Source organism: Stylophora pistillata, chromosome 4, assembly GCF_964205215.1.
Source record: "Stylophora pistillata chromosome 4, jaStyPist1.2, whole genome shotgun sequence".
In the NCBI taxonomy this organism is placed as follows: Eukaryota; Metazoa; Cnidaria; class Anthozoa; order Scleractinia; family Pocilloporidae; genus Stylophora; species Stylophora pistillata.
In genome coordinates, this window is record NC_142522.1 from 1,752,501 (window position 1) to 1,780,337 (window position 27,837).

The 27,837-nt window shown below is 38.0% G+C and overlaps 3 protein-coding genes and 1 pseudogene across 4 annotated transcripts in view; 1 reads left to right on the forward strand and 3 right to left on the reverse strand.

Annotated features, from left to right (window-relative positions):
* Positions 1-15,169, forward strand: part of LOC111337057 (mitogen-activated protein kinase kinase kinase 3-like) — a 23,659-nt gene extending 8,490 nt beyond the window's left edge. The window contains exons 5-23 of one of the 2 annotated variants that reach the window (XM_088757365.1): positions 3,223-3,276; positions 3,772-3,796; positions 4,348-4,388; positions 5,621-5,674; positions 6,213-6,237; positions 6,873-6,913; positions 8,124-8,177; positions 8,675-8,699; positions 9,341-9,381; positions 9,841-9,874; positions 10,432-10,454; positions 10,679-10,720; positions 11,306-11,395; positions 12,029-12,154; positions 12,638-12,767; positions 13,122-13,192; positions 13,607-13,710; positions 13,987-14,151; positions 14,481-15,169. In XM_088757365.1, coding sequence (XP_088613491.1) covers positions 3,223-3,276; positions 3,772-3,796; positions 4,348-4,388; positions 5,621-5,674; positions 6,213-6,237; positions 6,873-6,913; positions 8,124-8,177; positions 8,675-8,699; positions 9,341-9,381; positions 9,841-9,874; positions 10,432-10,454; positions 10,679-10,720; positions 11,306-11,395; positions 12,029-12,154; positions 12,638-12,767; positions 13,122-13,192; positions 13,607-13,710; positions 13,987-14,151; positions 14,481-14,547 — 1,212 coding nt within the window. In that variant the 3' untranslated portion in view covers positions 14,548-15,169. Of the gene's footprint in view, positions 1-3,222; positions 3,277-3,771; positions 3,797-4,347; positions 4,389-5,620; positions 5,675-6,212; positions 6,238-6,872; positions 6,914-8,123; positions 8,178-8,674; positions 8,700-9,340; positions 9,382-9,840; positions 9,875-10,431; positions 10,455-10,678; positions 10,721-11,305; positions 11,396-12,028; positions 12,155-12,637; positions 12,768-13,121; positions 13,266-13,606; positions 13,711-13,986; positions 14,152-14,480 lie in introns of those variants that run through there. The other variant, XM_088757366.1, reaches the window with a different exon arrangement.
* Positions 986-2,853, reverse strand: LOC148731996 (uncharacterized; annotated as a pseudogene).
* A 3,251-nt stretch (positions 15,170-18,420) lies between the features above and the next one.
* On the reverse strand, positions 18,421-21,321 carry LOC148731997 (uncharacterized). Its single transcript, XM_088756486.1, has one exon. It carries the CDS (start codon positions 21,319-21,321, stop codon positions 18,421-18,423), a length of 2,901 nt encoding a protein of 966 aa, XP_088612612.1.
* A 17-nt stretch (positions 21,322-21,338) lies between these two features.
* LOC148731998 (uncharacterized) lies at positions 21,339-22,789 on the reverse strand. The gene has a single exon (XM_088757367.1). The coding sequence runs from the start codon at positions 22,542-22,544 to the stop codon at positions 21,339-21,341; it is 1,206 nt and encodes a 401-aa protein (XP_088613493.1). The 5' UTR covers positions 22,545-22,789.
* Between the last annotated feature and the right edge of the window lie 5,048 nt (positions 22,790-27,837).

Here is a 27,837-nt window from a genome sequence, read left to right on the forward strand (position 1 = left end):
ATGCATTTACTTAATTTTTTCCTTTTGGTCAAGAAATAATCTCCATTTGTCAATATTTCAGCTTGAATCATTGATTCAAATCTTCGAATAACAAGACACTTGTGTTTTTATCACCTGTAAGTGAATTTTGAGTGTTGACTGATGTCTGATTTGTCATCCAACTCAAAATTGTGTGATTGCTGCAATAGTACCAAAGATAGACGAAAAAGACTAAGACTTGGCAAAAGTTATCAAACAGAAACTGGAAACCGACAAAGGACGTCTTCCACGACCTGAGCTTATCCAGAACTGGTCCTATGATTTTTCTGGCATGCCTGAATTCACTTTTGTTGACCTCTATACGTATTTGATTGGTTCTGAGGAAGAATACATGGCAGAAAAGCTTAAATCTTTTAAAAGCTTGCAAGAGTATAAATTGTTTGCAGATGGTCATTTACAGGATTGTTCAGTGTATAAGGTGAAGGACATGGATATACAAGCAACTGTCATGAATTTATCTTGTGCATGCATTTACTTAATTTTTTCCTTTTGGTCAAGAAATAATCTCCATTTGTCAATATTTCAGCTTGAATCATTGATTCAAATCTTCGAATAACAAGACACTTGTGTTTTTATCACCTGTAAGTGAATTTTGAGTGTTGACTGATGTCTGAAATGTCATCCAACTCAAAATTGTGTGATTGCTGCAATAGTACTCTGATACTTTGTACATTCTTGTGATTTGTATATCTAGCCAACTATTACCTATGACACGGATAAAGATAATGGAAAGAAAACACCTGTTAAAAGTAATGGTTGGCTCTAGCTCTGGCTCTGGCTCTCACATTCCCCTTCCTTCGACAATAAAGTTTCTTGGATCTGCTGCACAGATTAATAACAGTATAGAATAGCAAAATAATTGTTGCACAAAATGTTTGGTCTCTGTTACTAATCAATAAGGTAGTAAAGTTTTTTTTAGGCCAGAAATTGATTGTGCCTAACTGTTTCATAACTTTCATGACTTTCTTTCTAGTTTTCCCAGTTTAAATTAAGGTTATTTCATTTCGTCTTATATCGCTTGGCAATGTTGATTCTGTTTTCCCTAAGTAAAACAATACTCTCCCACATTTAAAGACCCATTGATAGCTGTGTGGGCCACTAGGTTCAACACTAGTGTATTACTTTACAAGTGGAGGAAAGAGATTACACAATGCAGCACAAATAGTGACTTCCTGATCCATATTCTTGACTGCTGACAATGGAATATTCCCTTGCAGGATCCTGAACTCCTTCATTCGTTCAATGGCTCTCTCAACATTGATCCGGACTTTTGCAATTGAGCTAGTTTGCTTGTGTGCTTTTCTTGACAGCTGCTTACCTGACAGAATTAACAGTTTTTTAATAGCTTATTTATGTTTTTTAAATAATGCCTGCACTGCTTTCATTTTCTGTTGAAGTGTTACCTTTAGTGAAGGGTGGTATATTAAGCTTTACTCCTTTCTTAGTAAGGAGATCTCTCACAGTAAATCCTCTGTCTGCCATAACATGGTCTCCTTCCTCTAGAAGATCAAGTAGGCCACTTTCTTGGGTTACACATCGATCACTTGTACTCCCTGTCCATAACTTTGAATCAAAAGAAAAAGCCCCTGATGGTGTTATACCAACCAAGAGTTTTAGTGTTGTGATGTTTATAGTCGCTCCAAGTCGCCTTTTGGGCACTTGGAGAAGAGGGCTTTTCAGTCAATAAAGAACCCCTTACAGTCTAATATTATTCTAGTGTCAGGGTATTTAGAGAAAGAAGAAGGCATATGCACCCTGACCTCTTCTTTTGATGGCCAGCGACGTAATGACTCCTTGAAAGTGAGAGCTAAGAAATGGATCCAGGTTATGTAAACTCGGCTTACTGTGCTCTTAGTTACAGAGAATACATCAGCAAGGTGCCTCTCTGTAAGTCCCAATTTTAGCCTCATCAATATAAATACAAGCTCTTCATTAGCCTGATGAGAACGTTTACGGCCAGGCTTGTTTAAATTCAGATTTTTCTGGTAGTTCGACAGCTGGCATTTATTTTTATCCCAGTATTTCATGTTTTCTGCATGGCAATAATGTATTTAAAAGTAGCGTGAAGCATGCAAGTGATGGAATCCCAGTAGAAAACTTCACTGAATCATCGCTGTTGAGAACGTCTTCCATCACCATTTTACGTCGTTTTTTTGAGTTATCTACTTTTTTTTCTTGTTTGAATTTTGAATTAAGCTTAGCTTTGAGTGTTTATAGTTCTTCTGCCATCGCTTCAAAGTTTCCCATCGTAAGATCAGTTTGGCACATCACATTTCTATGAGATTCATCTACTTTGTCTACTCGATCTGTGTAGTCAGTGAGATAGTCAGTAAAGATTCAGTAAGGTAAGTTTTTACATCCCACAGACTTTGTCAGAGCTTCACTCGCTGGAACATCTGTGATATCTTCGTCACATATTTTCGGCTTCTTTTTCGCCGGATGCTCATCGGTCTGGAAAGCTGCGGAGTGCTGGACACGAAGGGTTCGCTTTTCTAGCCTTTCTGTCCGTAGATTTTCTTTTGAAGCTCTTTTGTTTGGATCAAATATTGTTGGAACAGCCCCTGTTATGATTGATAACTTACCAGAAAGTTTTTTTTTAAGATCTTCATACTTGAAGTGCAAAGAACGAATTCGTGGGTCTCACAGGTTCTTGAACTTATTGTCAGCTCATCTGCAGAAAGTTTCCCATTTTCTCCGTATTTTGACATTGCTTGGAAACAAAAAATATGACAAATCTGGACTGTTGTGAGTTCCGCTGGTACAAACCGCAACTGAGCAATATTTCACCATTTCAAGCTGAAATTCAGAAAAAGGTCTCCCCATGTTTACATCTGCAAGTACTTTTGCATTCCCGCGCTATTCCCCTAAGCCTCGCTTTCGCGTTCAAATTCACTACCAGTCTCTAGCGGCAAAACATATCGGAATTGGTCTATTTAATTCAACAACTGTTGGTTGTAAGTCAACTCGAGCTATGTTGTCTATTTGCCATGTCACATTCAACGCACGCTCTTGATATAACTGTTAAATAACCAAATATCATGAGAAGATTGTCAGTGAAATACTTCGTCTTTGAAAAGTCATAAGCACTTACATTAGTTAATGGGGCCGAGGAACGCTGACGAAAAGGCGATCAGTTCATCACGATGGTAATTCATATAATTTCTTGCTGTCTTCCGATCCTAGCTCCCGTCGTTTGCAGTCCAAGGACCAGGGTCAACAAATCAAGGAGAAATACCTGTTAGTAGATTGTGTGTGTGTGTGCACGTGTGGGTGTTTAAGACAACAGTAAACATCATTACGAATTTTCATGAAATCAAAAATACTAGATAGTGTCCATTACCAGCGTCACTAATCACACTCAAATAACCCACTCAAAGTAATGAAGAAATCTTGAGTTTTCATTTTTCAATATTGGCCCGGCGAAATCAAGTGATATGATTGGTTTTATCCCAGCCAACCTTCACTAAATGAAAAACGACTTCAAACTCGAGGTACCCTTGCTCTTCAACCATAGAATATCTTGATTCAATTTTTTTTAATCTCGTTTCTAAAGTCTCCTCATCGTCCGACTGCGGCAGAATAGTATCAAACAGTGTATTTAAATGTCTCATTTCTCATGGTAGTTGCGAGACACTTTCTCAGAGACGGTGGTCATATTCCATGTCTTTTTGTACTAAAACGATTATAGATCTATAGAATTTTCTAAATTTAACAAGTAACATTTTATTTCAGAGAGATTTGGACGAGTACTTCTATGGTGAGTCAAGAGCTTAACTAATGAATTGCATTATTTATCGAAACAGAAATTGAAAGTTAAACTTCATAACGTCTTACTTCCAATATTGATCACCGCAGACAACTAAATTGAGTTAACTGATCTGCTGGCGAAAATGTCATAGAAACAGTTTAACTTAATTATGTTTGCATTTGAATTTATTCATATTTTTCCTGTTCTATCATCTTTTGTAATATCATAGCTACTCAACTCAGCAATTCATTTATTTGTTGTCGGGAGGGTTTTTGTTTTTTCCTTTATAGAAACTATTCCTTCCATTTCAGCGATGTAATTTATCATCTTAGTTTTCTTATTGTTGTAACTAAAAAAGTTTTTAGGACAAATGGTATCAAAAATCTAAAGTTCATAAGATTTTTACTAGAGTTTATCTTTCTTTGAGAAGTCATACATATGCTTACATAAATCGAGGGTGCTGTTGTAAGAAAGTTAACGAAAATTCCATCAATTCAGTCATCACCAAGATATTTTGTTTTGATTTCTTACTTACTTTTATGCTTCCATTGCGCTTTCAGCTCTAGATGAGGAGGTACATGGGGCAACAAAAAATCTAAAGGTGCGTAACTGAACCATTGCTTTTCACTTATTATGATTGTTACGCGATGCTCAAGTTGCTAACGAGTCGGCTTCTTGATGCAACGAGCGAAGGACTCGACCTAACTACTTTGAAAACACTTTGATCAACATTTTTCGAAATCGTTTGAGATTGAACAAACCCCTTTGGCACAAAGACACCATTGTTCTAGCTTGGAGTTTCATAAGATACTAAAACTGTTTTTATTCAACCCGCAAAATGTTTACTAATGCAAGCTTTGAATATACTCCGCCTTGAGGCATTCATATTTCTTGATCCTCCATATACAAATTGAGCATATTAAATGTTCTGGGACCCGAATATACTTAAAGTCTAATTATTTTTCTTAAAACTGTCGGGCAAACATTGCTGCCATTATCTTGATTCCCTCGCATATGAATTACCTCTACCTGTGAGCTCATCTTTGAAGTCCGTTTGAGTAGTCGTAACATGTTTTGATTCTTTCACTCACTACTGACCACACAGAAAGACATTGTAAGAAAGCAAAATACTTCAGGATAACCATGAAGTTTCATGGATTGAACTGAATACTTTTCTCAGCAAGTTTGTTACTGGTAACTCTTACACTCGGAGTAAGATATCGAGTTCTGGATGTTTAAACGAAGGCTGTCCTCGATCATTTGCACGCTCAGTTTCATTAAACAAAACACTAAACAAACTGTGCACAACTTTTTCTTTTTTCGATGAGCTCAAACTCACTTCGGTTTGATAGGTATCGCATCTCGTGACCTTTAAAATTTCTCTACTTGGAAAATACTGCGTGTTTTGTGTAAATGTTGAGGTCGGGTTGTTACCTCACCGTTGACTTTTCAATCAGCTTTGGTCGTAAAGTAATGCACATGTCGAGTGATTTAAGTCTTGTCGTCTCGGCGGTCGGAAGGAACATTGACTTCCGGTCGTTTTAGAGAGTTTAGGCAACATTAAAGTGAACAATTCAATACAACAACTGTTGGTTAGAAGCCAACCCGAGCTGTGTTGGCTTTTTGCCATCTCACATCCAACACGCGCTCTTCAAATAACTGTTAAATAACCAAACATCATAAAAAGATTGTCAATAAAATGATTTGTCTTTGAAAAGTCATAAACACTTACATTAGTTAATAGTACTGATATAGGAACGCTGGCGAAAAGGTGATCTGTCATGTTCATCATGATGCTAATTCATTTAATTTCTTGTTGTCTTTCGATCCTAGCTCCCGTCGTTTGCAGTCCAAGGACCAGGGTCAACAAAGCAAGGAAAAATACCTGTCAGTGGATTGTGTGTCTGTGTGTGTGTGTGTGTGTGTGTGTGTGTGTGTGTTTTTGTTTTTTAAGACAACAGTAAACATTATTACAAATTTTCACGAACTTAACAGTGCGAGATAGACGTCTAAGTGTCCATTACCAGTATCACAAATCACACTCAAATAACCTACTCAGAGTAATGAAGATATCATAAATTTTCTTTTTTCAATATTGACCCGGAAAAATCAAGTGATATGATTGGTTTTATCCCAGCCAACCTTAACTAAATGAAAAACCACTTCAAACTTAAAGTACCCTTGCCCTTCAACCATAGAATATCTTGCTTTAATTTTGTTGTTTTTTTTTAACCTCGTTTCTAAAGTCCCCTCATTGCCCAACTGGTTAGAATAGTGTCAAACAGTTTTTCTCAATGTCTCTCATTTCTCATGGCGTCACGTGACATTTTCTCAAAGCGGTGGTCATATTCCATGACGTTCTTCTCTAAAAACGATAATAGATGTATAGAATTTGCTAAATTTAACAAGTAACATTTTATTTCAGAGAGATTTGGACGAGCACTGCTATGGTGAGTTAAAAACTGAACAAATGAATGGCATTATTTATCGAAACAGAAATTGAAAGCTAAGCTTCATAACGTCTTACTTCCAAACTTGACCGCCGCAGACAACTACATCAAGCATCGAGTTACAAACTGAACTGATGGCGAAGATGTCATAGAAATAGTTCGCTTAATTATATTCACATTTGCGTTTCTTCCTTTTTTTTCCCCGGTTTGTCATAACTACTCAAGTCAGTAATTCATTTAGTTGTTGTTACGAGGGTTTTTGTTTTTTCCTTTATAGAAGCTATTCTTTCCATTTCAGGGATGCAATTTAAGATCTTGGGCCTCTCATTGCTGTAACTGACAAGTTTTTAGGACAAACACTAGCACCTGCAAGCGAACAATATTGTATAAGAGACGTTGGTGAATAGAGCAAAAACGAATCGCTATGATTTTTCGTATTGAGTGCAGAGTATCAAAAATCTAAACTTCATAAGATTTCTAATAGAATATATCTTTTTTTTGAGAGGTCATACATATGCTTACATAGGTTGATGGTGCTGTTGTAAGAAAGTTAGCGAAAATGCCATCAATTCAGTCATCGCTAAGATATTTTGTTTTGATTTCTTACCTACTTTTATGCTTCATTGCGCTTTCAGCCCTAGATGAGGAGGCACATGGGATAAGAAGAAATCTAAAGGTGTGTAACTGAACCATTGCTTTTCACTCATTATAATTGTTACGCTATGCTCCAGTTGCTTACGAGTCTTCTTGATGCAACGAGCGAAGGACTCAACCTAGCTCCATTTCGTTTGAGATTGAACAGACCACTTTGGTACAAAGACACCGTTGTTGTAGCTTAGAATTTCATAAGCTACTGAAACTGTTTTTATTCAGCCCGTAAAATGTTTACCAATGTTAGCTTTGAATATATTTGCGCCTTGAGGCATTCATATGTCTTGATCCTTCTTATACAGATTGAGCATATTAAATGTTCTGGGACCTGAATACACTTAAAGTCTAACCGCTATTTTTCTTAAATTGTCAGGCAGACATTACTGCCATCTACTTGATTCCCTTCCATATGATTTACTTCTACCATAACTGAAAGCTCATCTTTGAAGTCCGTTTGAGTAATCGTAATACGATTTGATTTCTTTCAGTCACTACTTACCACACAGAAAAACATTGTAAAAGAGCAAAAAACCACCAAGTTTTAAAGATTGAGCCGAATACTTTTCTCAGCAAGTTTGTAACTTGTAAATCTTACACTCAGAGTGAGAAATCTAGTTCAGGATTTTTAAACGAAGGCTGTCCTCGATCATTTGCATGTTCAGTTCCATTAAACAAAACACAAACAAACTATGCGCAACTTTTTCATTTGTCTGTTAGCTAAAAGTCACTTGGGCTCGGTAGGTATTGTATCTCGTGATCCTTAACATTTCTCTACTTGGAAAATACTGCGTGTTTTGTGTAAATTGTAAGGTCGGGTTGTTACCTCGCCGTTGACTTTTTAATCAGCTTTGGTCAGTCGTAAAGTAATCGGCACATGTCGAGTGATTTAAGTCTTGCCGTCTCGGCGGTCGGAAGGAACATTGACTTCCGGTCGTTTTAGAGAGTTTAGGCAACATTAACATCGTGAACAATTTGATACAACAACTGTTAGTTAGAAGCCAACACAAGCTATGTTGGCTTTTTGCCCTCTCACATCCGACGCGCGCTCTTGATTGAAATAACAGTACTGTTAAATAACCAAACATCATAAGAAGATTATCAATGAAATGATTTGTCTTTCAAAAGTCATAAGCACTTACATTAGTTAATAGTACTGATATAGGAACGCTGGCGATAAGGTGACCCGTTCATCACGATGCTGATTCATTTAATTTCTTGCTGTCTTTCGATCGTAGCCCCAGTCGTTTGCAGTCCAAGAACTAGGGTCTACAAAGCAAGGAGAAATGCCTGTTAGTAGATTGTGTGTGTGTTTGTTTTTTAAGACAACAGTAAACATTATTACAAATTGTCATGAACTGAACAGTGCTAGATAGACATCGAAGTGTCCATTACCAGCATCACAAATCACACTCAAATAACCTACCCAAAGTAATAAAGTGATCATATTTTGAATTTTCTTTTTTCAATATTGGCCCGGCGGAATCATGAAGTGGTATGTTTGGTTTTATCCCACCTAACATTAAGTGGAAAACCACTTCAAACTTGAAGTACCCTAGCTCTTCAACCATGGAATATCTTGGTTCAATGTTTGTTTTCCTTTAATCTAGTTTCTAAAGTTCCCTCATTGTCCAACTGGTGTCAAACAGTGTTTTTAAATGTCTCTCATTTCTCATGGCAGTTACGTGACTTTTTCTCAAAGCGGTGGTCATATTCCAGGACGTTCTGCTCTAAAACGATAATAGATGTATAGAATTTGCTAAATTTAACAAGTAACATTTCATTTCAGAGAGATTTGGACGAGCACTTCTATGGTGAGTTGAAAGCTTAACTAATGAATTGCATTATTTATCAAAACAGAAATTGAAAGTCAAACTTCATACCGTCTTACTTCCAATATTGATTACCGCAGACAACTACGTTGAGTTACCTGATCTGCTGGCGAAAATGTCCGCATAGAAACGGGTTAATCGTATTTGCATTTGCATTTAATCTTTTTTTTTCCTGTTCTATCATCTTTTGCAATATCATAGCTACTCAACTCAGCAATTCATTTAGTTGTTGTTGGGAGCAGGGTTTTCGTTTTTTTCCTTTATCGAAACTATTCCTTCTATTTCAGCGATGTAATTTATCAGCTTAGTTTTGTTATTACTGTAACTGACAAGTTTTTAGGACAAACGGCAGCACCTGCTACCGAACAACATTGCATAAGAAATGTTAGTGAATAAAGCAAGAACGAATCGCTATGATTTTCCATATTGAGTGCAGAGTATCAAAAATCTAAACTTCATAAGATTTTTAATAGAATATATCTTTCTTTTAGAAGTCATGCATATGCTTACATAAATCGATGGTGCTGTTGTAAGAAAGTTAACGAAAATGCCATCAATTCAGTCATAACCAAGATATTGTGTTTTGATTTCTTACTTTTATGCTTCCATTGCGGCGCTTTCAGCTGTAGATGAGGAGGTACATGGGGTAACAAAAAATCTAAAGGTGTGTAACTGAACCATTGTTTTTCACTTACTATGATTGTTACGCTATATTCATGTTGCCTATGAGTCGGCTTCTTGATACAACGAGCGAAGGACTCGACCCGAACTACTTTGAAAACACTTTGATCAACATTTTTCGAAATCGTTTGAGATTGAACAAACCACTTTGGCACGAAGACACCATTGTTCTAGCTTAGAATTTCATAAACTACTATAAAATGTTTTTATTCAGTTCGTAAAATGTCTACTTATGCTAGCTTTGAATACACTTGCGCCGTGAGGAATTCATATTTCTTGAGCCCCCTTATACAAATTTAGCATATTAAATGTTCTGAGACCCGAATATATTTAACGTCTAACTATGAAACTCATTTTTCATATTTCATATTCCGCGACGTTTTGCTCAAACACGATAATAGATCTAGAATTTACCTAAACTTGACAAAAACACTTATTTCAGAGAGATTTGCTGAGGCGCGGGGCTATTATACGTGGTGAGTTAAGAACTTTTAACTGCATGATTTATCGAAACAGAAATTTAAATCTAAACTTCGAATTCATCATAGTGTCTTGCTTTTAAAAAATATTGAGTGAAGCAGACAACCACATCGATTTAATAGATCTAATAGCGAAATTACAGCTTTTTAACTTTAATAATTTGTCAGTATTTGTTGTAGCGAATTTTTTTTTTTTTTTTTTTTTTATAAAAACTATTCCTTCCATTTCAGCGTTGTAATTTTTCATCTTAGTACTCTTATTACAGTAACTAACAAGTTTTTAGGACAAAGATTAGCACCTGCTAACGAACAGCAAGGAACGTTAGTGAATAGAGCAAAACGAATCGCTATGATTTTACATATTGAGTGCAGAGTATCAAAAATCAAAACTTCATAAAAAGGTTTTCAATAAAACATATCTTTCATTGAGAAGTCGTACATAGGCTTGGTGCTGTTATAAGAAAGTTGGCGGCGAAAATGCCATCAATTCAGTCGTTACCAAGATATTTTGTTTTGATTTCCTACATGATTTCATGCTTCCATTGCGTTTTCAGATCTGAAGTTTGGGACACCCGAGGTAAGAGAGACTCATGTTTTTAGGATGTGGGTGTTCGTTTTGTGGTACAACAGTGAACATGATTACGAGTTTTCATGAACTAAGTGGTGAATATCAATGCGCCCCATGTGGGTCTCTTTGATAACTGACCATTACCTAAGCTGCTAATCACACTCAGCTGACTCGTATCCAAAGTAACTCAAGATAATTTGACTTACATGATTCATTATTGGCTTTTTCAATAGTGGGAGCTAGGAGACTGCATTGGAGCTGGAGCATTCGGCAAGGTACTTCTAGTTCTATCGTTATATCATGCTAAAAGAGCAATAAGGTTTAAGCCTTGGCGAAAGTTCCTTAGTAGGGAATAGGGTGAACAACTCGGAGAAGCAACCAGTTAATTAGTCTATTCTCTACCAAGAGGCTTGGTCTTAGGTCATAATGGCCAAGTTCTCATTCATTGAGCGTGAAAATGTAACAGTTTTATCGTCAATAAAGGCAGTCAACGTTAGCCGTCATATATTTCAGATTAGTATGGCGCCAAGGTAAGCGAAATTTATGCAATAGGCTGTAAGATTTACAAACAACGTTTACTCACAGGTACTTTGATTCACCTCTATGGCTAAAGGACAGATTTGAAATATGTCCCTCTAAAGAAAGCTCAATATAAGACTGAATAAAGCAGTGTAAACCGTCAGTGATGTAAAGAAATTTAAGTGTCATCTTACTGGCATAGAGCTCTTCAGGGAGGGAAACAAATCACCTATGTATGTCCAAAGTTAAATGTATATATTCCTGGAAAAATGTGGAAATTGGTCCATTAAAATATTCGCAAACTTTTAACCTTTAATGAACGACTGGTCCTTTTTTAACAGGTGTACAAGTGTTTTTACTATAAAAACATTGCAGATCCTTGTGCAGTGAAAGTAGTTAAAATAGAGCCTCACCATGCTGAAACGAGGACGGTAAGTCTAACAAAATTTGAAATATAATAATAATAATTTAATATTTATATTGCGCAAATTAACATGTGGATATGATCAAATGCGCATCACAACACTTTTCGGGGGACTTTGGCCGGACTGCATCAGCAGTTTACAAACAATCGAAGGAAACGTATTTGAAGATGCCCCCTCCCCCCAGTTCCCAGTAAACAGGCCAGACCACATCACAGTAATCTCGTGAGTGGGTTCTTTAACGTCCCCTGCCTAACCAAATTAACTAATTAATAGATGCAGGAGACGGGACCTACGGTTTATTCGTCCTTATCCGAGAAGACTAGAATGTCTATCCATTTCTTGATATTATAGAAAGGTAGCGCATTCTCCTCAGTTATTTTAAGACCTTGAGTGTTGGTCCGGCCGGGGCTCGAACCATCGACCTCGACCTCCCGCACAACAATCCAGCGCTCTAACCAATTGAGCTAACCGGGAGGTTACATATACATATGTAAGAAGATGTTAGATTACGAACCATAGTTTTTGCAAGAAGAAATTGAAATGAATCTCTCATTTCTCTCTTTAATAATGCCTCCAAAGAAATAAGCACATTTATTGGAAATAAGCGTAATTCAGTGATTTTTCCCTTATTTTTGTCAGGAGGTGGATGTTCTGAAAAACGAAATCAGCATTTTGAGCAAACTTGAACATAGACGAATCTTGACTTACTATGGCAGTGAAGAGAAAGAAAATTATCTCCATTTATTTATGGAATTCATGGAAAGGGTAGGTTGATGAAATCAACAGAATTAAGTCAAATTTTGAAGAGAAATCAAGTTTCAACCAATAGGTCAGCCAGCGCTATCCACTGAAGACGGAAGCCTCGCTCGGAGTAATGCTTTTGTTTAGTTTCTTTAGTGTTAGTGGACAAATATGCTCACTGGTCTTTTTTGGGTGGAAACGTATTTTCAAGCAAGTTTCTAATTTTGGTTGGAAGTTTGTCAAGATTGATCCTTGTTTCTTCCTAAGTTGTATTACTGTTAGAAAGCGAAATGAAAGCCGGTTGAATCCATAAAATTTAGTCTTACTATAATTTAGGTTGTTGATAAGACTTTCCTGAAGCAAATAAAATTATCTGATTCGATACTTGATTCATTCTCGACTTCGTCATTTTTCCGATTTTGTTAGTCTTTAAGATAACCCCAAATGGAAATAGATTAGCTACCTACAACCAAAACTATTTCAAACACCGTTTCAAATCATTGGCAGGGATCATTGTATGATTACATAAAGGAGAGGAAGTTTCTCGATGAATGTGAATCAAGAAATTTCACAAGACAAATGTTGGAAGGAGTGTCGTTCCTGCATTCAGAAAATGTCATTCACAGAGACATTAAAGGTATCGTTAATCCACATCCATAATAGCATTAAGGATGAGAGAGGTTTTCTAGAAGTTAATTCAGATCCGAGAAAAATTTTCGTTCTGGACAAACTATATTTTTTCGGCACGAAGTCTTCCTATCGTTGATTATGGAAATAGCAAATTGCCACAAAATCTTTGAAAATGTCTTTTTTTCGTTAAATTTTCGATCGCATTGCATCCATTTTCTCCCTATAGAAAGGACCAGGCACCCATGGAACAATTACTGATTATTTCGTTACCGGGGTATATCATTTTCAGTGCTTTTTTTTAATGATTATGGGAATATGGCTGTTGTAAAGCAACCCTGAACTTACGCTTTTTTTCGCAAAGGATCAAACGTTCTTATTGATATCCGCGAGGACATAAAACTGGCTGACTTTGGTTTATCAAAATTAATTCAGGTAAGATGCAGACGTTTTAAGTTAATGAAGACCCTTCCAGTGACTGAAAACGTTGTAAACAGTGGTTCTACACGCGGTATGCCGTAAGAATTATTCAACAGGAGATTAAAAATTCAAGCAAACTTCAAATTTTGAAAACTGGAGAAATAGAATATAGAAGTACGTAACCTCTGAATAATGATGCAGCAAATACATCTCTATCAGTCAGTCAGTCAATTCCTCACTGGTTCGAATAAGTGGGAAGTTGGCTTTCCTCAGACACATGAAATAACTGTTCAATTGTTATTTTTACTCGGGTCCGTTGAGAAAGAATTTAAAACTGAAGTGGTATTTTACTAAATGATGCTCTCCTCATGCAACTTAGTATAAAGTATTTATACTCGTTATCGAAATTTCGCTTTTTTTTTATTTCAGAAAATCGGAAGCAAAACCAATTTTGTTTCTCACTGTGGCACTCCTCACTGGATGGCACCAGAAATATTTTGGGGAAAAGGATATGGAAGGAAAGTTGACATTTGGTAGGTTTGAAAGTCAGTCGCAGAATTTGTTTCGTTTATTTATATTTCTGAGATTGTCGAAAAGGCGGGTGGAGAAAACTTGGTAAGAGACTAAAAGATAGTAAAGAATCTGGAAAATTAACCCCACCGTTTTCGCCCCTCAACTCGCTCGGCCACCTTTAACAAGAGAAATATTAGATTCCCAAAGTGAGAAATTTGTTGGCATTGGTTCCTATTCGTTTTTTATGCTCTTGTCGTATTTCTGTTCAAAGAAAGTGTTGTTCATCTTTTATAAAGGAGTGTTGGTTGTACGGTCGTGGAAATGTTGACCGGAAGTCCTCCTCTGGGTCACCTTGAGCCGGTAGCGGCCATGTTTAGTATTGGATCTGAACCAACAGAGCCAACACTGCCAGAGGATGTATCACAGGATGGAAGGGATTTTATTGCGGCCACATTGACTTGGTTTGTATTAATTTGAACGAATCAGAACGGTATAAATCGATATCAGGAGCTTGTTTATGGCTCCCGTCTTTGTGAGGCTAGATCTGTTACATTTAATTGCGCTAAAAGAAGAAATAGTTACCGTTATTTAATGGTGCGATAGAGAATTTGAATGACTGGAACTGTGTATTAGCTTTACGCGTTTGCCGTCGGAATGAAATTTTGGTCAAAATATCTATTAACGTTATCCAGCTTGCGAGAATGCTAGTCATGCCCAGGTTCCTTTCATCACGAATTTGCGACGTGATGACGTCTTACGTAAGTGGCTACTGACTCAATTTTTTTTGTAGGGATCCCAAGGAACGACCATGGGCGGACGAATTACTTCAACACCGGTTTTTGGAAATCCCAACATAAATTTAATTCTAACAAAGTATTCTTAACAAAGAAGTTTCAACTTCTTGACTAACGTCTTACTGTAACTGAGTTTATTATTAGTTATTTCATGATTCTTATTTTTTTGCAGTTGTTGAGGAATTTTGCTTCTTTTTTTTGTCCATCATCAGTACTGATAAATCCCGCACGCATAATGACGGTTGTAACGAAATTGATAAAATAAGCCAATACTTGCAGTACCATCGGGGTCTCATGAACTAAATTGAATATTCCTCAGTTTTACTACGATTGAATATCTTTGTCCTCGTGCAGCTGATTTTCCAGAGTGATATTTTCGCAGCGTTCTGTTTATTCACTCAAAAGTGCTCAAAATGAGATACAGTTTCCCTTTCGAACCATTTGAACTCAAAATGAAAAATCAAGGGATGTCCTATGCCGTATAAGTCTCCTCTTCATATGTGTTATCAAAGAAATCTGAAGCAGTGAAGGATGATATTTACAAAGTAGACATATTCATGGACTGGAAGTAGGACCTGTTGATAGTAGAGATGCTCTGCAGACTCCCTGAATACACTACACTAAGTGTTACATGTATATTTTGCTCATTTGCATTTTCTAAATAAAGGCGTCTATCTAGCCTCTACAGGTTCGTATAGATTTGCTTTATGATGAGTAATATGTCCTCTCTTTTTGACCAGAACTACATTTGGATATCACTTGGAAAATATCAGCACGGTTCAGTTTCTTAATACCTTAAATATCTCGGTCTACCGACTTTCGTTTAGTATAATGGGACCACCTGATCGCTACCATCATGATGATGATGATGATGATGAAACTTTATTTATGTGTCTGTTAGGGATCTAGCTCCTGACTAGCGAGGTGCTAATTGTTTACACAGAACCACTTCCACCGTGGAAGTGGTTCCTGGAATGAATTTAATCACATACGCTGGTCACGCTATCGTGCTTATCATTTATGCAATTCTCTGCTTAATCACCATCTGAAAAAAGCCAAGGGGAATAAAGACAACACTCGCTGGCGTCTGTACCGTGAATTGGGGAACAAGGTAACCCACAGTATCAAGAAAGCCAAATCTGATTGTTACACTAACCTAATAATTAACGGCAGTAAATCAAGCTCTAAAGACTTCTGGAAAGCTTTAAAACAAACTCTACCTTCGTCTAAAACTTCCTCCAGGATTACCAGTTTGTTAGCTGATGGTGTCCTTCTCACCTCAGCTCAATCTATTGCCTCGACTCTTAATTCATATTTCGTGAACGTGGGTAAATCCCTTGCGGAAAAAATCGTTCCCGAACCGTACATAACTAAAGCCACGGCCTGCCACTCGACTTTTACGTTTCAACCGATTAGTGAAGATTTTGTCGCAAGATCCATCAGTTCATTGAAAACTAATAAGGCCGTTGGTCTCGACAAAATTAGCGCGCGTCTTTTAAAAGATGCTGTGGACGTTATTACTCCTTCTCTTACGGCCTTATTTAATTTATCCCTTCAAACAAGAACATTTCCTTCGATATGGAAAACAGCAAAGGTTATATCCTTGTTTAAAAAGGGTGATAAACAGAATGCTTCTAATTACAGGCCAATTTCCATTCTCCCGACTGTAAGCAAGATTTTAGAGAAGGCGGTACATGCTCAGTTTTATGCACATCTTACTGAGAATAATTTAATTTCACCCGACCAGTTTGGATTTGGATTGAAGTCATCTACTATTACTGCCGCCACTCAGCTTTCTGATCAAATCCTTTACTCCATGGACAATGGTTGCCTGATCGGTGCTGTTTTTTTAGACCTCGCCAAACCGTTTGACACTGTCAATAATTCAATACTGCTCCAGAAGCTCTCAACTTGACTTACGGTGTTGATGATGTTGGCAAAGCAAACAAACAAACAAACAGAACATAAATGACTAGCTGTGACTATGCTTGTTCCAAAGCTGCTGCTGTATCGATTGGCGTTGCTCAAGGCTCTACATTGGGCCCGCTTTTATTTATAATTTACACGAATGATCCACCTGATGTTTTGCAATTCTGTCAGGTTACTTTATATGCAGATGACACTGTTTTATATCTCGCTTCCAAATCTACTGTAGACTTACAAAGTAAGATTAACGCCGACTTAAAACGTATATGTGGGTGGCTTCGGGCAAACCAACTGACTCTGAATGTTCAAAAATCCAAATTTTTGCTTATCGGTAGTAGTTCCCGCTTGAATAAAGTTGAATCCCTACTTATTTCGGCTGATGAGACCCTTCTTGATAACGTAGATTCTTTTACTTATCTAGGCATTGTGATTAATAACCGCTTCTCCTGGACCGACCACATTGATTAAATTCGTAGTAAGGTCAGTAGAAAATTAGGTCTTTTAAGGCGTATTAAATCTTGCCTCCCCCTCAATACTAGAATTATGTTTTTCAATAGTTTCATTTTACCTATTTTTGACTATGGGGATATCATTTGGGGAGATCGCGGAAATGCGTCCTTAGTGTCTGAGCTGCAAGTGTTGCAGAATAAGGCTGCTCGCCTCATTTTAGACTTACCTGTTTATTTCTCCGCAACTGAGGCCCTAAAGAGACTTGGCTGGAAACCATTACCGCGTCGTAGAAAGGAACACCATGCCATCTTTATGTATAAATTAATTAACAACCATTCATGTAATATTATTCCTGTCACATTTAATCGTGACTTTCATGGTTACAACACAAGATCGAGAAATGACGTTCGAAAATCCAGTGCCACAAGAAGATGGGGTCATTGGTCGTCAGTTAACTTTAGCGCAGATATATGGAATGGTTTAGACATCTCACTAAGAAATGCAAACTCACTGCCTTCCTTCAAACGTGGCCTGTCTAAATTTAATTTTGAATTTTAATTGACTTTGCTAGTATTACTTTTAGTTAATACTTTGTGATTAGTATTTTTAATTAGTTCTTAGATTTTGCTTTAGTTATTTGTTGCTATTTGTAATTTATCGTTGTATTAGTATTTAACTTAAGAGGACCCTCCTGTAAACCACTTTTGTGACGTTGGCATCCTCATTAATGATTATAGTATTATTATTATTATTAATAAGAAGTTAGTTCAGTTCCTTTAGATTAGGCTTTTAATCTTTGTATATATTTTATAATGATTATATAGTTTTAAGTTTTACATTTGTAGATATATTGCTTGTATACGACTGAGTTGAATTTACCGTTTATAATTATAAAATTAAACGAGACTTACCTGGAAGTTGAAGTTTGATTGGGATTCTATCAGTCATCACAGAGCAGAGATTACACGAGATCACTACGCATGCGCATAACTAGTCATTTTTAAAAGGGTACTATGAGTGGCCACATGAGGGTCTATATGCAACAATGACAAAGGTGCACTCCACTGTGCAGGGAGGATTCAGGTACCATGAAGGGTGGGCGTGTAATCTCTGCTCTGTGATGACTGATAGAATCCCAATCAAACTTCAACTTCCAGGTAAGTCTCGTTTAATTTTATAATTCTATCAGTCATCACCGCAGAGATTCCACGAGACTTTAAAGTCATGTGGTCACTCTGATTATCCACAATTCTACAAGGGAGACATCCCTGGAGAATATCAAGTTTGCTTTAATCAAGCACTGAATTTAAGCTGAGTATAATACCAACATAACATCCAAAAACTGATTGCATAATGTGGGGGTAGTGGTGAGATAAACATGCATCCCCCATAAAAATAACTAGAGTTCCAACTCTGACTTGTGACAAAGTAACTGCATAACAGAACAAATGTTAACATTTCACAAGATAGCTCTCCAGTTGAAAATGAGTGAGTCTAATCGCTATATGGATTAGAGGATAACAACATAATGGGTTCTGACAGTAAAAAATATACAAATGTTCACACTGCAGACAGAAGAGCACGTCCAAAACTATTTTCGCTTGACCTTGCTATTGGTTTGTTATAAAACTTGTTGAACACACAGACACTCCTCCAGCTAGCAGATTTCATTATTGTTTGTAAGGGGACCTTGTTGAACACTTTGCTGGTAGAAGCTGCTCGTGTGCTATGTGGTGTAAACATTGTAGTGTCTACGCCTGAGAGTGCCATAACTTCTTTAATCCATCTGGATATGGTCTCTTTTGACACTTTCTTATATGGCCGTATAACACTGATAAACAACTGATTTTCCCCATCCCGTAGGTCTTGTGTCCTACTCAGGTATTCCTCAAGCGTTGAGGCCACACACAATTTCTCATCTGAGGTGAATCTGGGTATGGTGAGTACAGGCTGTTCCCTACCTGGTGCAGATTGTTTTACGAGTTGGTCAATGTAAAATAAATAAGATTTGTCCTCATCCATATGCATATTCTTAAGGCTCATTAGATGGATTGTCTGACAGCGTTGACCTGTTACGAGTGCACACATCATGATCAATTTGTATGTAAGGTTTTTCAAACTAAGATCCGTTAGTGGATGAAGTGTTTGAAGATATCGAAGAACAATTGAAGTGTCCCACATGGACGTATACCTGGGCAGTGCAGGTCGAGCCTGGAAAACCCCTCTAATGAAACGCTGAACAAGAGGGTGTGCTCCAATAGTAACATTGTTTTCCAGGATTAGGAAAGTAGACAATGCACTCCTTGCAGTATTGATGCAGCTGTATCCTAGGCCGCTGTCATAAAGTTCCTGTAAAAAGTCTAAGACTATGCCTACAGGTGGAGAAAGGGGATCCACACCCCGTTTACCTGTAAACAGTTCCCATTTTGCCAAGTATGTGTTGTATTGTTTCTGTGTATTTGATCTCCAGGAGTTACAGATCGTTGCCTGTACTGCTGCTGAAAAGCCTTTGTTTGCAAGGGATCTCCTGACAAAAGACAGGCCATCAGTTTGAGCTTCACCCCAAGAGGATGAGGTTTGTCCCTCTTGAAGGGCAAGTGGACATTGGTCTTCTGTGGAGGCAGTAGAATGGGTCTCTTGATCAACAGACGCAGGAGCTTGGGGTACCAGGGTTGGGATGGCCAATTTGGGGCAATTAAGATTGCAAGTGACTTTTCCCTCTCGATCTTCTGCAGTGTGTGGCAAGACACTAAAAGGAGGAAAAGCATATACAAAATAATTACTCCACTCAATTGTAAATGCATCAACAGCAAGTGCATTTGGGTCAGAGAACCATGAAACGTAGGGGGTAATCTGACAATTCAGTCTTGAGGCAAACATGTCTATGTTTGGCTGTCCCAGAATTCTTGTGACCTCTCTGAAAATATTTGAATCTAGTTTCCATTCAGTTGAGTCATCAAAAATCCTGGACGCCCTGTCGGCTACAATGTTATCCTTCCCCGGGATGTGACTTACTGTAATCCAGACTCCCCGTGGGATACACCACTCCCATATTTCCCTTGCCATTTGATTGCATGGCAGGGAATGGGAGCCTCCCATGTTACGGATATAAGCCACAGCAGTCGTGTTGTCGGTCAACACTTTGATATGAGACTGGTTTAGATTTTTACATAGAGCTTGAAGTCCAAGGTAGACTGCCTTGAGTTCAAGGTAGTTTATGTGATAGTGGGATTCTGAGGCTGACCACCTTCCCCCAGTAGTATTGCCATCCAGGCTTGCACCCCAACCTCGGGTAGATGCATCGGTATATAGGGTTTGTGAGATTTTCCCCCTATCAATTTTTCTTTTTGATATGAAGGCATTAGATATCCACCACAAAATATCAGATTTTGCTCTCCCGGAGAATTGCATGGGCGAGTCAAAATCACCATGAGTAGACTTCAAGGCAGCAGCCTTTTCTATTTCTATCTGGCGGAAGTACAATTCACCATAATCAACTCCTGGCAAGGAGGAGACCATCATGCCAATAAGCTGTGCAACCTCCCTTATGGTGGGCATGGCTTGTTCCAATATCCCATGAGCTACCCCTTTGAGTTTTTGATATTTCTCATCTGAAATGGATATAGTCATGTCCCTGGAGTTAAGTATGAAACCCAGGTGGTGAATTGTTTGGGTAGGTGATGTCACAGATTTTTCTTTATGTGGCAAAAAACCCAAATCTTCAAGCAGGGTAAGGGTGTCATTTACATTACGTTGGCATTCATCAAATGTGTATCCAACTAGAAATGAGTCATCAAGGTATCCACTCGAGATGTGCCCCATTCTCCTGAGTGCAGCAAAAACTGGTTTCATAATTTTTGTAAAAAGGCGTGGGGCAGACGAAAGGCCCTGGGCCAAACAGGTAAATTGGTACAATGTGTTGTTCCAACAGAATTTTAAATATTTTTGGTGTTCCCTATGGACTGGTATAGAGAAGTATGCATCTCGTAGGTCTATTGAGGCCATGTAGCACCCTGGTCTCATTAATTGGGTGCAGGTGTGAATTGAATCCATCTTAAAATGGTGAAAAACCACAAACTTGTTTAATTCTTTGAGGTTTAAAATCATACGGTATGTACCATCTTTCTTTGGCCTTAAAAATATATTTGAGATAACCTGTCCATGTTCATGATGACTTTCTTTTATGATTCCCTTGTCAAGGAACTGAGTAAGTTGTAAATCAATATTCGAGCTTTCCTCAGCTGAAAATCTGATTGGCCCCGGTACAGAAAACTGCACAGGTTGTACTAAAAATTCTATTTTGTATCCAGAGATAGCAGATAATATGGAGGAGTCCTGAGTGAGCTCTCTCCATTTTTGGAAAAAATTTTGGATTCGACCTGCCACTTTGGTGGCTGGGTCCCCTGCTGCAGTCAAATTTTCAGAGGAATGAGGCACACCATTTCCCTCAATCCCTGTCATACTCACATTTGACACATCTATTTTTGTTTCTGTGGTTTGGTCGCCTTTGTCGACTGATAGCTTTTGACTTCTTTTTGATAGTAGTTGTGGGGGTAGCTGTATTGTCCCCTTTTGTGGGAGCGTCCTTGATTGGCACGCCCCCTGCGATGCGATAAAAAATTCCTCCTGGAGTTACTTGTGCTTTTAGAAGAAGACTCTCCATACTTTTGTTTTGTGAGTTGTTGAGCTGCCTTTTTGCTCTCTTTGACAGTTTTCAGTCGCTCTGTCAAATCGTCGCCAAGCAATTCTGAACCGACAGGTTCTTTGCTACTGCATATAGTTTTGTAGTTTGTATCCAAATCAACCTTGAAAAGATCTCGACGACACATATTGAGGTCATGATTGGCAGCGGCAATCAGCAACACAGACCTTGTAAGACTTTCCCATATCTCTTCTGGGGCTGGCAGTGGAGCCTGGTTTTCCACTGTCTCACCTACCTTCCCTGTTAGGTAGGCAAGTGGAGTTAGACCCTTAATCAGGGTTTCTTGCAATTTCTGGATTCTAGCATCCATACTACGTGTGGTTTTCTGGGCAATATCCCATATTTCAGTGTTGACCTTTGTGACCCGCAGCAGTTTGCAATTTTCGGGCCGTTTTATATCCTCTTTGCGTTTCGTCAACACGTGCTCGCTCAGTCCTGAAGCTAAGATATTATCAAGAACTTGTGCAATTTTCTCGTTTAATGCTTTGCCAGTTTGTTCATCTTCAGTGACTTCCTGAACAAGTACATCAACTAAACCGTCCGCGACGGGTTTATCATTGTCTGAGCTTGACCTACTCATTTTTGCCGGGGGTTCCCCCACGACTCCATTATCGTCCTCGCTATCGTCAGGCGAGTCCTCATTTAAGCCGGCATCATAAGCCGCCTTTAGTTCGGCAATAACGGGAGCAAAATTACCTACAACTGCCGTGAGTTGGTCAATTTTGTGGCTGAGTTCGTCAAATCCTTTTGACGTTTTGGATGATTCCTCGTTGATCATCGTGTTTGATGTTATGGTCTCTGCTGACTTTGAAGCCTTTTTGACCTTAGAGACCTTTAAGGCTGGTTGTTTTTCTCTCCTTGTACCAGCATTGGGAGTTTTGCCTGTTGGAGCATCACTCCCTTGTTTCCCCGGCGGCGCCGTGGGACAATTTTCCTCTACAATTATGTCAAACGCGCTCAGCGTTGATCCCTCTGAATTCATATTGGTAGACAGCGATAAAACGCTTTAAATACAGTTTTGCCTCGCAAAACAACCAAATTATCCTTGTAAGGCAGCGCCTTACGTAGAGGTTTATAGATTGTCTGTAAAGGAGGTAGGATGGTGAAGATATTCTTTGATTTCGATTCGCTTGACCAGTCGCACATGTAATGGCGGAGCGTAAGCGTAGCAGAATGACTAGTTATGCGCATGCGTAGTGATCTCGTGGAATCTCTGCGGTGATGACTGATAGAAATAAAGTGATCAATCTATCTATCTATTTTCGTTGATAATACGCGCTTCTTTCGATCGCGATCAGAATAATGAACCACTTCAGTTTCTGCAGCTTTTCGAAGCCATGTAAGAATGTCTGCACCGTTTCTTATTTTTCTTGCACAAGGAGCACAAACATGCTCTGAATGTTGTGATGATTTACTTACAGGTGTCCCTTGGCTTCGTAAAACTTCAGCAAGCTTAACACGATATTTATCCTGTCGCTTCCAAGGCTTAAACAAGTTTTCAAAAGAGCGATTGTTTATCTTCAAGTTGGTTATGCAAAACCTGCAAATATCGTTGACATTTGGCACAGCTTTTCTGGCGCATTTCGTCGGCGTAAACGACAGAGACATAGCAATTTAAGCGCTGTAATTTAGTGCGCTGGTGCTCTCGCTACGCGCCAAACTTTCACACGTGAAATTGACGACTCCCTCCACTTCCGATGATCGCTGATTGGCTAGGGTAATTTCATCGCTAAAGTGGGCGTTATGAAAATTTGAATAGGCTGAAAGCAGGCTCTTTTTCTGCCCCAAACCCCTAAACCCTCCCCACCACCCCCCTCTCCCTTAAAAGAGGCAGGCTACGCAGGCTAGAATAGATCCTTTGTGAAGACTGCTGTGTTTCAAACTTCTGTGTCGTTCATAACCTCCTTTGGTTTTATACTTTTTCCCACAGTCTTTGTAGGTAATTTCATGTTGCTGGACCCACAAAAAAACAAAGAAAAATTACGATTCGTTCAACATATTGCTACAACCAGCTAAAATTCGATGTGATACTCTGAACTCAGAGCTGTTTCCAACAAGTACTTCTTATATTAAACGAGACATTCAGTGTTAAACATATTCTTAGCTTCTACAGAAACACTGATCAGTCATCGCAGGTAGGACATGCATATCTAAGTAAAATTTTTGGGTGTAAAATTTTTTTCGGGTGACTCGAGTAACTTGCCATGCCACAAATATATAACCGAGCGAACGTTTTGGGTCGGTAGCAAGAAATTAGACATGTAAATTAGCACAATTGGAACTTACATTGTTAACTGTTGCTACAAACTGCTGTTTGACTGTTTCATCACCTTCTAAAATGTCTAAAATAACTTCGAAATTGTCTCCCCATAGCAAGAGATCGTCTACTCCATCCGCCATCTTGTTTTGAATGTGTGCACCTTCGCGATCACGTGACTTGTACTTTCAACCTCAGAGGGCTCCTATTGTTCTTATCGTTTGAAGTTCGCCGGCTTTCATGACCAGTTTCCTCTATTAACTCTGCTCGCACCAACCAGATTCGTCAGGGTGTGTTGCTCGTAGTAATCAGATAACACTAAAAGGGAGACTGAATTCTGACTCACAGAAAAAGGTTTATTTGCTTCGCGATTTACTCATTCTACGAAGGTCAGTACGTTGTATTTACTTTCTCCTTCGTCTGCCATATTGGATATTCATCTCTTTGGTGCAAGAAACTATCCATGGTCTACCTTTCCACGTTAAACGGTATTTTTCCATTCCAGCCACATCTTTACATGTCAGTATAACCAAACTACTACCTTTAGTAAACTTAGTACACAGTTTACTCTCTTTTAATGTAAAGTATTAGAATGTTAGTGGTAAAATTTAATGCTCTTTTTTTTTTTTTACAAATATGAAAACATCAGTTACACAGGGTCTCCCAACCCAACCCACTCATCTCCAAAAAATAACTCTTAAGTGCGAAGTTTACTAATGTTTTTACCTCTATATGAGCTTGTAATTGAAAACGCGCCTTTGTTGATGCTACCAAAGTCTGGTCTTCTGCTCAGAAATCATTCAAAATCAAAATAGAACAAGTTCAGGGGCAAGCAACGAGTTGTATTTTACGTTTTAAGTCTCGCCAGACGTCGTATAGAGGAGAGATTGCTTGCTTTCAATGTGCTTCCTCTTGCTTACGAGAGAGAAATCATATTGACATTGACGTTCGGTAATTATGTAAAATTTAACAACATTTATGAAGGCAACGCAGTCAGTCTGTTGACTGCCATTTCAATGCCCCAGCCTGTAAGACCAGCAATTTCCAAGCTTCGTATTTTCTTCGTGTTGTTAAATTTTGGAACATTGTGATGTAACTTTCCCTAAAATTTTTATCTGGCCGGGTTTTTTAAAATCATTTTTGTATATTTATATATTTCAAACCTCCATTCCTTTGTGTGGGCGTTTATTCCTATATTTTTTGTTTATAAATATACATCTATATATATATATATATATATATAAAAACTAAAAATCCATATATATATATATATATATCTAACTGCAGACAGTGCACACTGTTTCGACCTATGTGGGTCTCATCAGTTTTTTTTGTTTTTGTTTTTCAGGCGCCCCCGGCCACGGACCCAGGCACTGGGCCAAGCTCTGGAATAAACCATTGCCTGGGCGCTACACTTGTGGGACCAAGTGCAGACACGTTGCCATGTGAGAGTGCTCAAATCACAACTAAGGTGATGAGCTTCTATATCTATATATGGATTTTTAGTTTTTAGTTTTTATGTAAATACGTTCCACCTGAAGAAGGCCGAAGGCCGAAACGTCGCCACATTAAAGCTGGAACAGTTAGAAGTTTGCTTCATGTTTCATCGTTTTACACTTACTATATATATTGCAGTACACGAGGACGGACAACTTCGAGCTAAGAAAGACATATATATATAACTGATAACAAGTTAAAAGGCCTCGAGCCAACAGTGACGACACGCCGGAAGGATCTAAAGGGATTCACAGTCCAAACCTCGATAAATAGTAGGAAAAATATTGTAGTACATGAAGACGGACAACTTCGAGCTAAGAAAGACATATACTCAAATAAAAAGTCTAAGGAAGTTTAATAAAATACGTTTTGGTCCGAGACCTTCATCAGTTGTAATACAGTGACTTACAAATTCCTTAAATAGATTTATATAGGGCGTGATGACACATATAAACAAACACAGTAATTACTACGCGAAAAATTATCACAATAAAAAGAAATGAAAAAATTGTCGAATCCACTGAAAATGTTAAGGAACCAGCGTTGACTTGAAAGGCGAGAATTGTACTAAAATTCCCAATCAATTGTAGAATAGTACAATAGGACGGCTCAAAAGGTACGAAAAAGTACTACATACAAGCCGTGAAACAAATAAAACTAATTACTCAATAGGTTATAAATACAGGTGACAATAAACGATGTTAAAAAACTCATTAATAATTCATGAGCTAATTAGCCTATCACACGAGGCAAATCGATCACGTGTATGAACCTTTATAGCCGGTATAGAATGATCATTCTGAAAAGCCCGGAGAAGGGTTTTGATTTCGGTCTCGGGGGAAATCGGGGTACAAGTCATAAACAACGAAATCATCACTGATTATTAATGAAAATATGATTGCTGTGATCTTTATATAAAGATCACTAGATATCTTTATAGAAAGATCACGTTAATTATAATACCAAATTATTCCCCGAAAGGCAGCATACAAAAACATTAACCGCAGTAAACAACAAAGTTTATTTTCCTGATAAATTCTTGTTAGAACAGAAATTCGTTCTTTTACAATTTCCCATTGTTCACAAAATTAATTGTGCAGTTTTGAATACTCTCAACTTCAACTCTAAATCCTATTTCGTCCAAGTTGGCGTCTTTATTTCTTCTTGAACTTTGCCACTCGCCAAAAAAAATTTTGTGAGCCCACTTTGTGGCATACCGAGTAGCCCTTGGAACACAACTATCCAAGTAATCTTTCTCATCCTTCGCATTTTTTGGTTCTCGAAACACACGTTTGGGCGGCATTTCAAGGAAAACCTTTCTGAACTTTAACAGCAGCCGAACAACTGAAGCACTTTTCCCTTCTGTATGTAATTAACTTTTAATGCATTCAAATCACGTTTAGAAAAATCCCTAGAGAGGCACGGGTTTTTGAAGCTATTTAATGCATTCATATAACGTTTGGAAAAATCCCTAGAGAGGCACGGGTCTTTGAAGCTATTTAAAAAACTCGCAGCACGTGTTTTATCGGGTCTAAAAACACTCGGCTACGCTTCGTGTTTTTAAACCCGATTAAACACTGCAGCGAGTTTATTAAATAGTACATAACAATGATATTTAAATACAAAAACGATATAAATATATGGTTGGAGAAAGCAAAAAGAAAGACTGAAAAGGCGTCACTTAAATAAAAAGTTTTGCATTAATAGAATCACTTTGCACGACTTTCGACGTTACTATAACGTCATTGTCAAGTCAAAATATGAATAAAAGGAGTACGTATTATATATACAAGTCGTAAAATAAAGATAGCTAATTACGCAATAGGTTATATATACAGATGGCTATAAAGATAATAACTATGATAATTAAGTATGATGCACGATCCTTCGTAGTAGATAGCGCTATTTATGCAATAACGAAAATCAGACCTGAAAAAAAGGTCAGTGGTTCGAGGTCAGTGGTTCGAATCCCGTACAGGCCTGATTTTTTTCAGGTCTGATTTTCGCTATTGCATAAATAGCGCTATCTGCTACGAAGGATCGTGCATCATACGTATTTAACACCGCAGTTCAAAATATATGAACTTCATATATTCATTGTATCTGATTTATCATCACGGGTTTATTACGAATCAACTTAATGGCCTGCTCCCAGTTGGTTTGTTAGCTCAATTGGTAGAGCGCTGCACTAGTATCGCAGAGGTCAGTGATTCGAATCCCGTACAGGCCTGATTTTTTTCAGGTCTGATTTTCGCTATTGCATAAATAGCGCTCTCTACTGCGAGGATCGTGCATCATACGTATCTATAATACCGCAGTTCAAAATATATGAACTTTATATATTCATTGTAATTGAAGATATGTCAATTCTTATTTCTTTTCTTCTATCTCTTTTAGTTTTATCTTCCTTCGCTTATTATACTCTTCCAAAATTTCTTTTACAAGAGGAGAAGAAGCAACTCTTAAGTAACTTTCGTAACCTTTGAATCTGCTTATCATGTTATATGTTGGACCACCGATT

Excerpts from the sequence above, each read along its gene's own strand:
- LOC148731997 (XM_088756486.1), bottom strand. The coding sequence starts at position 21,321 with ATGACAGGGATTGAGGGAAATGGTGTGCCTCATTCCTCTGAAAATTTG.
- LOC148731998 (XM_088757367.1), bottom strand. The coding sequence starts at position 22,544 with ATGAATTCAGAGGGATCAACGCTGAGCGCGTTTGACATAATTGTAGAG.